At 44.9% G+C, this 16,324-nt stretch overlaps 1 protein-coding gene across 1 annotated transcript in view; it reads left to right on the top strand.

Moving 5' to 3' along the window:
* LOC126413320 (uncharacterized) overlaps positions 1 to 16,324 on the top strand; it is a 268,922-nt gene that overhangs the window by 84,803 nt on the left and 167,795 nt on the right. The window contains exon 2 of the mRNA XM_050083220.1: positions 4,795 to 4,950. Coding sequence (XP_049939177.1) covers positions 4,795 to 4,950 — 156 coding nt within the window. The remainder of the gene's footprint in view (positions 1 to 4,794; positions 4,951 to 16,324) is intronic.

Here is a 16,324-nt window from a genome sequence, read left to right as displayed (position 1 = left end):
TCCCACCATTACAGCTTGTACAGAATTCCTATATGGCTTTAACGTACGTGCTTAGATATGCCCGCACTTACCGTGCTGGTACACAACCTGTTTTGTCGATGGGTGTCATGAGTGAGTGAACGATAATTAACTAACAAAATAAAATAGCAAAGAGGTGCGATATCTCGACCTTGCACATACTAACGAGTTCTCACAAATTTGAGCCACAGAGCTAACTTCGTTTCCATTGCTGATGTAGTACTTAGCTATAAATTTATTTGTCTTGATTGCAGTATAAAGAAGCTATTATATTACTGGCTGCAGATACTGAACAACAATTTTCAGAGCTACTAACAGTACAAGAAGACGGTTATCAGCAAGGAAAAATTTTTGGTTTAAGCTCAACATGCTTTATTTGAAAATTAATGTCGGATAACATACCACAGCTCCTAATGGAACTAGTATCGTAAGGCACACTGTGACACGTTATCAATAAGGCAGCATTGCAAACAGCAAATTGTCAAGGCGTTCAAACTGTACCAAGTGCATTACCGTCATCATAGACATCCATCACAATATATTTTTAAGGTCGTAATAAAAGCAACGCATTAGAAAATTAATGACCCACTTTCGGGCGTTCAGCCAGGTTCTTGTTTCTATTTTATGCACAATAGATTAGACTCTGGCTTGAACTGAAAACCTGGAGAGCGGTCATGAAGTACATACTTTTTACTTAATTTTCTTGAATGCAAAGTTTTCGAAGAGAATTACCGTTACCATTCTAAGAATATCTCATTTTGCTGCACTGTAACAAGTCAAATTATGTAAAAATGACCTTATTTTTGCATCGCTATTACTTGCTACAGAATGAGAGATTCTAAACAAGGCTATTGCTTAGCCAAAACCGGTAGTTCTATTCAAAAAACATTTGCAATCAAGACAATTAAATGAAAAGAATTATTTGCACTATTCCGACTACTGACCCAGTCGTCCTCTTCGGATGCGGCAAGTTGTTTTTTTATGCGTACTCGCTTCTTGTACTCAAACCAGACTGTGAAGTGTTGCTGGTGTTGTGCCGCTATATACAAAATGTAACGAATATAAGCGCACGTACTTGTATCTCTGTTGGTGGCTGAGGACAGTGTACTGAACAGCGTTACATCAGTGTTTACGTCATTTGCAGACTCATATTTATAGGCATTACGAGTTGTATGTTTTTAGGTTGGTTAGTACTTCCAAGTTCATGTGGTAAGAGCAAGCTATTAATGCTTATTTTCCGCTAGGCATCAAGTCAGGTGTTGAAGTGTGGACGTGTGGACGCAAATCGGATAGTCTACTCTGACCTACGTGGTCCACTTAGTGTCAGAGAACCACCATGCAGAAGACATCAGGTCGTATAGTTTGTGCCGGCCGTGGTGGACAAGCGGTTAAAGGCGCTACAGTCTGGAACCGCGCGACCGCTACGGTCGCAGGTTCGAATCCTGCCTCGGGCATGGATGTGTGTGATGTCCTTAGGTTAGTTAGGTTTAAGTAATTCTAAGTTCTAGGGGACTGATGGCCTTAGAAGTTAAGTCCCATAGTGCTCAGAGCCATTTGAACCATTTTTGTACAGTTTTGGATGTGTTTGTGGGAAGACTGTTTTATGCAGAGAAAAAGCAATCAACACACTGATGTGTGTACATATTAAGGAACCATATATAAAAATATCTGCCCTTATACCTGTTACAGCCCTGTACAGAACAGCTGGACGACTATCGGCGACTGCGTGGTCGATGCTCAGTTGTTTTTCAGAGACTGCACAAGTTATTCCAGGAAACGCAGATTGTCTCAACATTTCCCAGCTCTGATGAATATACTGGCCGGCTAGCCTTTAATAATTTAAGCGCCGGACTTTAACTCTTGATTCATCAGATCTTCCGCTCTCTTCATCTCGACAGACTTCCTAACTGCACTGACGCAGAAACTTGGCGTTTACGTCACTATGCTGGTCTCACTGTATTTCATTTCATGATTATATTCGAGGCAGTTTTCAGCGAGAGCTTTGCTTGGTTATTTTAGCCGTTTGTATCGCCCTTGCTCCTTGACTGTTATAACACGCTGCCCCACGCAAGTCAAGCGACATTCGCATGCGATGCGGTACACAGCCGACTTTCGGAGATGATTGTCGTATTAACGTTACGAAGAAGACTTTTTATCTTTACTGACGGGAATGAAATACACAGGAAGACGACTGAGTCGTGGAAACATGTTGAAAAATGAAATCAACTACATGACTCGGCACCTGAAAGCACAACATTATTCAATCACTTTATGGAAACCTGCGTGTTCATATTAGAAAACCAGCTGCGGGCTGCGATGTTACCCGCAACTAAAGAGTTATTTATAAAAAAGAATACCCGGGTATGTACTTCTTCCAGTCTTGTATTAGTCCCTCTTCTCCTTCCATCTACCGAGCGAGGTGGCGCAGTGGTTAGACACTGGACTCGCATTCGGGAGGACGACGGTTCAATCCCGCGTCCGGCCATCCTGATTTAAGTTTTCCGTGATTTCCCTAAATCGCTCCAGGCAAATGCCGGGATGGTTCCTTTCGAAGGGCACGGCCGACTTCCTTCCCCGTCCTTCCCTAATCCGATGAGACCGATGACCTCGCTGTCTGGTCTCCTTCCCTGAAACAACCAACCAACCATCCTTCCATCTCCTCCTTCCCACCCTGTGTGGAAACGTGCTCCACGCCTCTCTGTTTTCACCTCCTCTTCCCCCATTCTCTGTCCGTCCCCTCTTTACCCCTCCCTGTGCCCGTCTCTTGCCCCCTCCTCCCTCATTTGTGTCATACTCCTCGTTTCATTTCTCTGCCTGTCTAATTCCTCCTTCTCCCCTTCTCTCCCCACGTTATCACGCCCACCCCAATAGGAGGCTGGTGGTTCTTACCCCGATAGTATTTATTTCCAGATGATAACTAATACTTTACCATATTTGGTTGAAGTCGTTCCAGGGGTTTAGAATGAGCTCTCTATTCATTTCTTTGCCTGCGTACACACATGTCAAATATATTTCTCTGCATGTGCACAGATATTTCACCTGTATCTTTAGCGAATTTCGCCCTGCAATTCCATTTCCATGTAGCTGAATGCTTATGACATTGTATCGCTTGAACTACGTGTCGTTCAGTGATACAATTTTGCTGGTGAATACTGTCAGCAAAATGCATCTCGAATGCTTTACGAGTAATTAAGTAATAAACTAAAACGTCGTGCTTCATGCGACGATTTTGCTACAAAAAGAAAATGTAGTAAACGATAAACTTTTTTTCCTTTCATGACTTTCTGGGGGTTGTCAGAGAGGAAAAGTTTAGCAAAGGATTGATATTGTGTGTAAAGTTCGTTGCAAGTTACAAAATGCTCTCGTTCTCAAATATTTATTATTGCAAAAGTGTTGCCAGTGAGGGATTCAAAATGGCTCAAATGGCTCTGAGCACTATGGAACTCAACATCTGAGGTATTCAGTCCCCTAAAGTTAGAACTACTTAAACCTAACTAACCTAAGGACATTACACACATCCATGCCCGAGGCAGGATTCGAACCTGTGACCGTAATAGCCGCGCGGTTCCGGACTGAAGCGCCTAGAACCACTCGGCCACAGCGGCCGGCAGTAATGGATTTTGTGCACGATTTGTTCTCTCAAATATGTACCATAAATGTTCAATGGGATTCACGTCGGGCGATCTAGGTGGCCATATTATTCACTCGAATTGCCCAAAATGTTCTTCAAAGCAGTCACGAACTACTGTGCCACAGTGACGTGGTGCTTTGTCATCCATAAAAACTCTATCGTTGTTTGGGAACATGAGTGGCAGCAGATGGCCTGCAAGTAGCCAAACATCATCATTTCCAGTCATTGATCGGTTCAGTTGGACCAAGGGACCCAGCACACTCCACTGAAACACAGCACACACCATTATGGAGCCTCTACCAACTTGCACAGTGCCATATTGACAACTTGGGTCCGTGGATTCGTGGGATCTGCGCCACACTCGAACCATACCATCAGCTCTTATCTGCTCAAATCGGAACTCATCTGATCAGGACATGGTTTTCCAGTCGTCTAGGGCCAAACCGATATGGTCACGAGCCCAGGAGAGGCGCTGCAGGCGATGTCGTGCTGCTGCTATAGCCCATTAATGTCAAATTTCGCCACACTGTCCCGACTGATACTTTCATCGTGCGTCCCATATCGCTTTCTGCGGTTATTGCACGCAATGTTGCTTCTCTGTTAGCACTGACGACTCTATGTAAAACCCAGCGAGGTGTCCCAGTGGTTATCACACTTACTCTCCTGAACCCACCGATTCCATATTCTGCTAACAGTTATTGGATCTCGACCGACGCGAGCAGCAATGTCGCGATACGATAAACCGCAATCGCGATAGGCTACAATCCGACCTTTATCAAAATCGGAAACGTGATGGTACGCATTTCTCCTCCTTACACGAGGCATCACAACAACGTTTCACCAGGCAACGCCGGTCAACTGGTGTTTCTGTATGAGAAATCGGTTGGAAACTTTCCTCATGTCAGCACGTTGTAGGTGTCGCCACCGGCGCTAACGCTGTGTGAATGCTCTGAAAAGCTAATCATTTGCATATCACAGCATCTTCTTCTTGTCGATTGAATTTCGCTTCTGTAGCACGTCATCTTCGTGGTGTAGCAATTTTAATGTCCAGTAGTGTAACTGTGATCAAAACTTATAGTGCGCAGCGTGCTTGGCCGCTAGTTGCCATACTGGAGCTGACGTATTGGTGTGTGTGGTGTGTGCAGGATGAGCTGCTGGACGCGGTGCGGCGGCGGCGCAGCGGGCAGCAGAGGGACCAGCAGGACACGAGTGAGGACACGGACGAGGACCTGGGGCTGCCGCGCTCTCCCACCAACTCGCCGCCCACCACCGCGGACGTGCTGCTCGACAAGACGCTCAAGGTACGTGCGACCCTCTTTATGGTTGTAACGCACGTCCTGGCCCTGGCGTGGCATCATTCTTTGGGCCAGTGGGGCCACGAGAGCAGGCGCACAACATATGGTGGAAGGGGCTTTAAAGACGTTGGAGCTGATGGGTCTGTTACTCCCTAAACTGTCTGAAGTTTGTGGTCGGAGCTTACAATGCTGGGTTAATTCTTCAAGGAAGAGACCCATTATTTGAGGGACCAATCCTCATTATAAGGTATAAAAGTAGTCATATGATGATCCAATGAAATCATCCCCTCTCCATGAGACTCATCATGTGACAGTGTATTGAAATGTGCCCTTACTATGAGGCCCTTCATGTGACAATCCAATGAAACCAAGTCCTTACTTAAGGACTCACCGTATCACGATCCAATGAAAGCATGCCCTCAATATGAGACTAATTATGTGATGATACAATGAAAGTATGTCATTACTCTGAAGGTCACCGTATGACAGTCCAGTAAAAGCATACCTTTCCATCATATGACTGACCAATGAAAGTGTAGAACTACCATTAGGCCTATTATATCACAGTCTAATAAAACTGTCTTCAGTACGACGCTCATGTTACGATCATCCAATGAAACCCTACCCTCATCATGATTTTTAGCTTATGACAGTCTACCAGAACTGTGCCCTCACGATGAGGCCTGTCACATGACAGACAAATGAAACCTTGACCTCCTTGTCAGGCTCATTACATAAAGAGTACAATGACTGACCAATAAAAGTATACCCTTAGTATGAAGCTCATTATAAGACCATCAGATGAATACATGCTACTGTAAGACCTGTCATATGATTGTCCAGTAATAGCATGCCTGCAGTATCTCATCATATGGAGAGCAAATGAAAACGTGCTTTTGCAAAGAGGCTCGTAGCAGTACAGTCTAAATGAAATCGTGCCTTCGCTAGAATACCCATGACGTGACTGACCAAAGACAGCCTACCTTTACCATGAAGCACTTCATTTGACAAGCCAAAGGAGTGCCTGCACTACCAGGTCTGTGATATGACAGTCCAAGCAGTGTGTGCCCTCATTATGAGGCCTGTGATATGAAAGTCCAATTTTCACTATGAGACCTGTCATACGAGAGTTGAATGAAAGTGTTGATTCGCTATGAGGCTCATCATACGACAATCCAAACAAAGCACATTTTCACTGTGAGGCCTGTCATATTACAGAGCAACGAAAGCATACCCTCGCTACAAGGCCTGTCATATAATGGACCAATAAAAGTGTGTAGTCAGTGCATGGTCGATGATGCAATGGTCTAGTGAAAGTATACCTTGACTACAAAACCTCTGATGTGACAGTCCAGTGAAAGTGCACCCTCACTAAACTAGTCTCTTAGTTTGTCTGAAACGGTTGCAATATTTACGCTGTGGCAAGCTACCACTCGAATTAAAAAATCTTAGTAGTAATACACGCGCTTTCAAATCGAAACTGAAGAGTTTCCTCATGGGTCACTCCTATTCTGTCGAGGAGTTCCTTGAAAAATTAAGCTGATTCTTATTGTATTGTTGACTGCGTTTACTTAAACTTATGGATTGACTTTTTTCGGGTTCATCAACATTTATTTTTATCTGTTATTACTTTTATGTTGTAATTTCATGTTCCATGACCTTGGAGATTTGCTCCTCAATTTGGTCCTACGGAACTTGATGTGTAAATAAATAAAATAAATAAATAGGTGACTTGCCGTATGACAGTCCACTGAAAACGTGCGTTCACTACAAGGCTCGTCATGCGATGGCTAAACTAGTCTCTTAGTTTGTCCGAAACAGCTCCAGTATTTGCGCTATGGCAAGAAACGAATTACCTCGTAGTTCTTCACGTGATCAGTGAGTCAGCCATTTTTAGCTGCTTTACTGGCCTGCTGTGGTACTCGTGCGCAATAATTTCTATGCGTACTGAAACTACAAACTTGTAACAGCAAACAAGAAAAAATAGTCATGTAACTACAATTTTCTGAGTTGATCGTTAGAACTTTTTTACCATCCCTAGTACTACCAGTACTATGCTGAAGCTGAGGAAAACACGTCACTCCTTTCATTTCCTCCTCAGTGCATACAAACAACGAGGGCACTCATAGTACCATGTTCGGAAACCACTGAAGCAACACAGCTGATGCGGAAGAGTAACAATGAAGTTAAGTCACTGCCGTCAACCTACGCAGCACAAAAAAGATAAGAAACAAAGAACGCAGTTAGTTATTGACTTGCTCTTCAACAGTGCCACCTGACTGTTGACGGCTGCGCTAAGGTCTTGTGGGGTGTCCTCAAGGTGTTGACCTAGATGGACCAGACTCTCTGACCTGGCTGCTCGTTCAGTAAAAGTCGCCCGCGGTGTTCACCCCGCAGTGGTCAGGGAAGGCCCGGCCCGCTGGTCCCGACCGCCGACCGCTGGCCCCTGGCGGGTCATAACGTAACGGGACCCGCAGCCGGTGCTCGGTGGCCGCTGCCGCCGCCGCTGCCCATGAGCCCGCACCGCCTTTGTCCCGCGGGGCTGGTGACGCGGCTTCGCTGTGGACCCAACCCTCGTAAAGAGCGACACCTGTGCCATTGCTATAACTGCGTCATTCTGAATTACACTACTGGCCATTAAAATTGCTACACCACGAAGATGACGTACTACAGACGCGAAATTTAACCGACAGGAAGAAGATGCTGTGATATGCAAATGATTAGCTTTTCAGAGCATTCACACAAGGTTGGCGCCGGTGGCGACACCTACAACGTGCTGACATGAGGAAAGTTTCCAATCGATTTCTCATACACAAACAGCAGTTGATCGGCGTTGCCTGGTGAAACGTTGTTGTGATGCCTCGTGTAAGGAGGAGAAATGCGTACCATCACGTTTCCGACTTTGATAAAGGTCGGATTGTAGCCTGTCGCGATTGCGGTTTATCGTATCGCGACATTGCTGCTCGCGTTGGTCGAGATCCAATGACTGTTAGCAGAATATGGGATCGGTGGGTTCAGGAGGGTAATACGAAACGCCGTGCTGGATCCCAACGGCCTCGTATCACTAGCAGTCGAGATGACAGGCATCTTATCCGCATGGCTGTAACGGATCGTGCAGCCACGTCTCGACCCCTGAGTCAACACATGGGGACGTTTGCAAGACGACAACCATCTGCACGAACAGTTAGACGACGTTAGCAGTAGCATGGACTATCAGCTCGGAGACCATGGTTGCGGTTACCCTTGACGCTGCATCACAGATAGGAGCGCGTGCGATGGTGTACTCGACGACGAACCTGGGTGCACGAATGGCAAAACGTCAGTTTTTCGGATGAATCCAGGTTCTGTTTACAGCATCATGATGGTCGCATCATGTTTGGCGACATCGCGGTGAACGCACATTGGAAGCGTGTCTTCGTCATCGCCATACTGGCGTATCACCCGGTGTGATGGTATGGCATGCCATTGGTTACACGCCTCGGTCACCTCTTGTTCGCAATGACGTCACTTTGAACAGTGGACGTTACATTTCAGATGTGTTACGACCCGTGGCTCTACCCTTCATTCGATCCCTGCGAAACGCTACATTTCAGCAGGATAATGCACGACCGCAATGTTGCAGGTGCTGTACGGGCCTCTCAGGATACAGAAAATGTTCGACTGCTGCCCTGGCCAGCACATTTTCCAGATCTCTCACCTATTGAAAACGTCTGGTAAATGGTGGCCGAGCAACTGGCTCGTCACAATACGCCAGTCACCACTTGATGAACTGTGGTATCGTGTTGAAGCTGCAAGGGCAGCTGTACCTGTACACACCATCCAAGCTCTTTTTGACTCAATGCCCAGGCGTATCAGGGCCGTTATTACGGCCAGAGGTGGTTGTTATGAGTACTGTTTTCTCAGCATCTATGCACCCAAATTGCGTGTAAATGTAATCACATGTCAGTTCTAGTATAATATATTTTCCCATTGAATACCCGTTTATGATCTGCATTTCTTTTCGGTGTATCAATTTTAATGATCAGTAGTGTACTTACAACAAAACTTACACATTCCATCTTCCTTCTCAACTACTGTGATTTCCATTGCCCAAGGAATAAACATTCAGAATGCTGTGTTTCTAATGTGCTGAACCGTAACCGAACTGTAAACATAACATAGCACATACAAGGGTCTGTCTGATCTGTATGGAAAATCAGACGACGTACAGTTAATGTCTGCATGTAAACCTATACTCTACTCATCTCTACTCATCTGAGAACAGTCCAGGGGAAGAACGATCGTCGGTAATCACGGTAGTAGCTCTCATTTCTCGGATTTTCCCTTTTTGTGGTCATGTCGCGAGACTCGCACCAAAGCGTACTCTCTTGGAATTTCGGTAGTAAATCTCGCTGTGGTACACAACGGTTCTCTTTAAATATCTGCCACTGGATTTTGATAAGCATCTTTGTTATATTCTCATGCAGATTAACGATCGCGTCATTAAATGCTCTTCGTTGGACCTTGCCTATCTGTTCTATTTAATCTAACCAGGTAAGGATCCCAGGCTAACGGGAAATACTCAAGAACTGGTCGAAATGTTTTATGTGGTCATTCCACTTGAAGACGACCCGGGTGACTAATCCTAGGTGTTTTACGATAGTTACTGTTTCCTCTGATTTCTTATTGGTGACTTCTTCGCCTGTTTAAGCCCAATGTGTTACCTTTATTTGCGTTCACGATCAGATGTCATTCCCTGCACCAATCATCACACTTCTGCAGGTCTCCAAACAGACTCCTATACTCTTCTGCCGTTGCTACCTTCTTACAAACAACCGCACAGTCTGCGAATAGCCTCACGTAGCTTCTGACGTTATCCACTAGATCATTTTTATGTATTTTAAACAGTAACGGCGCTGTAACACTTAGGGTACTCCTGAAACGACCTTTATAATCGTTGATTTTGTTCTATTAAGAGCGACGTGCCGAGTTCTTTCCATTAAGAAGCCCTGAATCCAGTCCCGGATCTGGTCGGATATCCTTTTGGAACAAAATGTCATTTCGTCAAGAGACAGTGATTAACAATTTTATATATAGTCAATACTTTCTCTGACTCATCAGAACAATGTAATCAGCTTTAGGATGAACCCCTAGGTAATGCTTTAACTGTGATACTCTCGAACCTTAGAGGCAATTTCAGTCAAACTTGGTACACAAATGACTTAGTATCTGGAAAAAAAATGCATGCGACTAGGGCACCACTATAACTATTACAGATGATGGTAGGGAAAGGGGGGCAGGGGAAGGAAAAGGAGTGACATTTACTCACAACTACGAACGCCTAGAGCAATCTCAACCGAGTTTAGTACCAGTATGACATACTATCTGGAAAAAATGCCGGGGAAGGGAGAATAAGGCTCCCTGATAATCGTGTTTGTGAGGGCGGAGGAAGATGACAAGTAGAACTAGTGTCGAATCAGTGGTTTCATATGTTAGCTAACAGACTGGCGACAGTTTTAATATGATTTCACTCTTAGTGTCTCGTTAGAAGTGGGAATGGGGCGACACAAAAATAAGTAACCGAGCAATAACCTACTTCCAAATATACAAGACGAATGTATAAGTTAAGTGTAGAGCGAAGGCCACCTATACAGAATCTGATTGCCCCGAACACGATTGCAGCAGATGTGCGCAGTTGATGATGGTGACTGTGATCTTCATAGGAGAGATTGCCGTTCTCCTTGCAAACATACTTTCAGTGGAGCAGATGTCTGTAAGAGGCAATGTATATTGCATCGCAGCTCCTCACAGCTTTCTAAACGTGCTTATCTGCGAGACAAGGTCTAATCGGGGGAACGTTGTTGCCTTGTAGCATCAAATTGTCACGTAATGTAGCACAAACACTTGCTCTTCAATAAAAAAGTACTATCTACAGACGCACACAGACACCATTCCCTGTCAATGACATGAAGGCCTGTAAGTGCCGCTCAGCGTGTCTTTACGCACAGACTCTGCTGAGGGCAACTCTGCTGTAACTTCGCAAGCTAAATCGAGACACTGAGGAGAAAAGCTCGCTAATGATCTGGGCACAGTGGAAAAGTTGATAGTCCCACTTCAGTCACCCCCCCCCCCCCCCCCCGCCCACCATGTGCCGAGCTGCACACACGAAGTACGTGGTGCCTTCCCGAAGTCTTCTGGCCACAGCACCAGACGATGTTGTCTTTCTATTGGATACACTAAGGACAACGCACATACAAGACGCGATCACGATCCATCGAGTACATACTACAAAATCAACGTAGATCACAGCTGTTCGACATACTTTGCTAATCCTTTAGATGCTGAACTTTTGGCTAAAAATGGTTAATACCATCTGTGAACGACCGAACGATTAACAGTTTGACAATTGAGTCACTTCGTGACGTAAATTACACCGCCAATATATAAACTGTGCTAGGCAATGCTCTCTCTCGTATTACATCAGTTGTGAACGGATGCACTATGATTTATATTATGATGTGACATTAGTGACCAATTCATGGTTTAATTATCTGACGTCAATGACGTTATTCACGTAGTACGATGCTGTAGAGGCTTTTAAGAACCTGATGATTGTCACTCGACTGAAACTGGGTGTTAAAATAAAGATTACATCAACAGCTCAAGGCAGTAATCATAACATTTTTTTGCTGCGGTCGCAGGTTCGAATCCTGCCTCGGGAATGGATGTGTGTGATGCCCTTAGGTTAGTTAGGTTTAAGTAGTTCTAAGTCCAGGGGACTGATGACCTCAGATGTTAAGTCCCATAGTGCTTGGAGCCATTTGAACCATAACATTTTTCGAACCTCTACGAGCCGTGGGACCCCGCCTCTTGAAAATATATTGAACATTACATCATGATGTCTTCTGCAAAGCCCATGGCGTCATTCAGCGGTTCAAATGTGTGTGTGTGTGTGTGTGTGTGAATTCCTAATGGATCAAACTGCTGAGGCCATCGGTCCCTAGACTTACACACTACTTAAAATAACTTAATATAACTTATTTTAAGAACAACACACACACACACACACACACCCATGCCCGAGGGAGGACTCGAACCTCCGGCGGGAAGGGCCGCGCAATCTGTGACATGGCGCCTCAAACCGCGCGGCCACTGCGCGCGGTTGTTCAGCGGTAAAACTGGCCGTGTCATAAGGCCAGAACAGTGTCACAGTAGTTTTAGGAACATGATAAGGTCACGTTGATGTCTTGGCCACCAAATTGGCTGAACTGTACTCGATGGAACACATCTGGGACGCTGTAAGATGCTAGCTCCGCGCCAACAAACCGCCGCCCTGCAATTTACGGGAAGTGTTTGCTTGACATGTGCATATTCGCCGCGTGTCACATCCTTATGGAGATCTGCCATTGACTTGCCGAATCCATGAGACGCAGAATCTCCGCTCTATTGCGTTTAGAGGTGGCCCAGCACCCTATTAAGTACGCGACCATAAAGTTTTGCCTCGTCGGCGTAAGTACTGTCGGATGTGAAGTGACGAGACGGTATTCTAGGGTACTTGTTCGGCTGTACCGTTTTATTTCGTCAGCAGTGACCGATAGCTCGCTTTGAAAGTGCTCGCAGAAGGTGTAGGAGATGGGTGGAGCCCCTGGCGAGAAGCGAATCGGTGATCGTGAGACTCCTCCTTGGAGAGGCCGAAGCGCCTGCCTGATCTCCTTTCTGTACTGCGTGCCCAGTGCTGACCGTGGGAAACCTGCCCAAAGGTCGCCAATACGCAGCGCGGCGCGGGTTGCTGTTCCACGGCCCCTTCCAGGTCAGCCCAAACTTTCGCCAGCGGTTGCAGGAACGATTTCGCTTTTGTGTACGTGTATCGGCAAATAGTTGCGGACTTGAAGAAGTGTCATGTCTCTGTCTAAATGTGTACTACTTCCCCTATTATCAAGGGAATGGACCTGCTCCATGTGGTCCATTTTGCTTCAGTCATGTCTCCAGTGCCATAACAAGGGTAACTGGCGCTCAGAAAAACTTTGTGCCCTTCCTCGACAGAGCCTTGTAGAATAGCGCCTACGGTCTTGGAGGAATGCCGTGTCTCGGTCTAAACATTTACTTCAATAAAATCTTCTCTGTTTACAAGCCGCGTCATTTCGAACAAAACATAAAAGACTCGAGCTTTCGACTTCTGATGGCGATGGCGGAGACAACTATCGGAAGCTCGAGTGTTTTATTAGAAATGACGCGGCTTGTAAACGGTGAAGATTTTACTGAGACATGCCACCGCGAAAGACTCCGAGAACACAAAAATTCCCTCCCGCCGGAAGTTGAAGTCCTCCCTCGGGCATGGGTGTGTGAGCTGTTCTTAGTATAAGGTAGTTCAAGTAGTGTGTAAGTCTAGGGACCGATAACCTCAGCAGTTTGGTCCCTTAGGAATTCACACACATTTGAACACTTTTTGAAGACATAAATATGTACTACTTGCTCATCCTTTAGGGGATGGACTAATTTCATTTGGTTCATCTTGCTTCAATCATTACTCCAGTGGCGTTACAAGGATAAATGGAGCTCAGAGGAAACTTTAAGCCCGTCCTCATGAGAACCTGAAGAAGACCGCTGAAAAGACGGTCTAAAGATCGTAGTCTAGTTGTTTTGGTGTTTCATAATGTCGCTGCCTAACACCGAAAATGATTTTTTTTTTAATTGACACTAGCCATGGAACCCTACGAACTTAGTAAAAAAAAGTACATATTTTAATAATTCTTATTTTGTATGACACAGTTCAAAAGTGGAACGACACGCATTTCCAAACTGCATTGCTGGCAGTAACGCGATTACTTTTTCAGCGTTTCATTTCTGATCAGCCGGAAGAAAAACGAAAATGAGTTGATACTGAAAAGATTGTAACCAGCTATTTATTATTATTTTCGCTATGCGTTTCGGAGGATTATATATTTCGCCATCAGGTGGATTTATCTAAGTTAACAAGGCGTCGATACGATAGTTTGTGTAACTTTGGATAACCTGCGGCATTGCCATTCACGTTTCACATGTTACATATATGTGGCCGTGTTTACAAAACACTGAAAGACAGTGCCAAAAATCGTATGTACTGTACATATATATCTAATGGACATGAATCCACGTGGTGATGGTGGTGTTGCTTTCTGAAACGCTTATTGAAAATTATAGTAAATGTGACTGGTTACAGCAGCCTGTGGTTTCAGCTGATATTCATAACGCTAAGGATCAAATTTAACGTGTGCAACAAACGCAGAATGTGCTCGTTGCGTAGGCTCACTTGGCAAAATTGGAGGAACTGTACCTAGCTGTCGAAGACGAGAAACAGACGTCTCCGTACCCAGGAGAGATAGTTATCATCGTAATGTTGCTGAATATACCGGGTGATCAAAAAGTCAGTATAAATTTGAAAACTGAATAAATCACGGAATAATGTAGTAGAGAGGTACAAATTGACACACATGCTTGGAATGACATTGGGTTTTATTAGAACCAAAAGAATACAAAAGTTCAAAAAATGTCCGGCAGATGGCGCTTCATCTGATCAGAATAGCAATAATTAGCATAACAAAGTAAGACAAAGCAAAGATGACGTTCTTTACAGGAAATGCTCAATACGTCCACCATCATTCCTCAACAATAGCTGTATTCGAGGAATAATGTTGTGAACAGCACTGTAAAGCATGTCCGGAGTTATGGTGAGGCATTGGCGTCGGATGTTGTCTTTCAGTATCCCTAGAGATGTCGGTCGATCACGATACACTTGCAACTTCAGGTAACCCCAAAGCGAATAATCGCACGGACTGAGGTCTGGGGACCTAGGAGGCCAAGCATGACGAAAGTGGCGGCTGAGCACACGATCATCACCAAACTAGCACATTCCCCATTCTGATAATACAGCTTCACTAAAAGCGCCTTTTCAGGTAACGTCAACATGCTGCGACTGCTGGCGCATCTGATTCTCTCTCACTACAGCTCCTTTTATACACGATTGTCATGCGCAGTCACTGACGTTTTGCTGTCCAGCGCCATCTGTCGGACATTTTGTGAACTTTGTTTTTTTTTTTTGTTCTAATAAAACCCCATGTCATTCCAAGCATGTGTGTCAATTTTTACCTCTCTATCTATATTAGCTCGTGGTTTACTAAGTTTTCAAATTTATACTGACTGTTTTGATCACCCGGTATTCCAATCCTTATCTCCTCATGATTTAGCTTCATAGATCTCTATCCCCTCCACACTTTATTACCTTCCAATCCTTTCTCTTCTTCTTCTTCTTCTTCATCATCTCCTCGTCCTTCGCCCCCCCCCCTCTTCCCCCTTTGTTTCCGTCACTAAACAGCACACATGGGAACGGCTAATCAAGCACGTGGCCCGATAGCCTCACCCTGGCAACACCGTTGCTTTACTCCCAGTGCTAAAGCCATGTGTGTGTGTGTGTGTGCGAGCCTTCACTGCGAAAGATCGATGGGTCGGTGCCATTTCGGCACGGCACGTCATTCGGCCACGTCACGTACTGGCTGTAATGAGGTCACTGCCCCACCAATCACTGTCACCCGAGGACACAGGAAGCTCTGTCCCTCTCTTCCCTCTTTTTTGTAGTCAGAGCCTAATGTTCTCCCGACAGCGAGGACATTTGTTTTCCTCCTGCATCATCCACAAATGTAGAACGAAGACTGACCGAAATATTTCGCATTTGTATTTTTTCCAAATTTTACACCTTTCTATATTTGTAACAGCTGTATATGTGCAAAATGAGAATTGTCCGCGTGTGGATTGCTCCATATGTTCCACACTAGATAATTTCCTTCAAAACGACATGTTTTCCTGTAGATAGTGTTGGTATCTGCTCGCAATGAGTTTCTCTCCAGGTAATTCTTCATTATCGCAAAGGTTTTGTGTGAAATAATGTGACAATGTACTTATTATCTTAATAAGCTCGTTATATAACTGATTTACGTTACCTCATTCGCTAGTTACGTCATATATGTAAGACTGAAAAAGAGTTCTGTTCGTGTTTTGTGCAGCTACGTAGGCAATTCTGAGCAACCTTTTGGCAGGCCACTGTATGTGTTAAAAGCTGTAAGAAAGGAAGTTCGTTATCAATTGTCCCACATTATCCTATCCAATAAGAAATTCGTATCCGCAGAACACCACTGAAAATACCTACAATCACTAATCGTTTCGTTCATCATCATTCATCTTAAACAGTGTGAATAAATGACAGGCCGAAGTGGCCGTGCGGTTAAAGGCGCTGCAGTCTGGAACCGCAAGACCGCTACGGTCGCAGGTTCGAATCCTGCCTCGGGCATGGATGTTTGTGATGTCCTTAGGTTAGTTAGGTTTAACTAGTTCTAAGTTCTAGGGGACTAATGACCTCAGCAGTTGAGTC

Source organism: Schistocerca serialis, chromosome 7, assembly GCF_023864345.2.
Source record: "Schistocerca serialis cubense isolate TAMUIC-IGC-003099 chromosome 7, iqSchSeri2.2, whole genome shotgun sequence".
NCBI lineage: Eukaryota > Metazoa > Arthropoda > Insecta > Orthoptera > Acrididae > Schistocerca > Schistocerca serialis.
The sequence above is the reverse complement of the archived record's forward strand: the minus strand, read 5'-3'. Positions and strand labels throughout refer to the sequence as shown.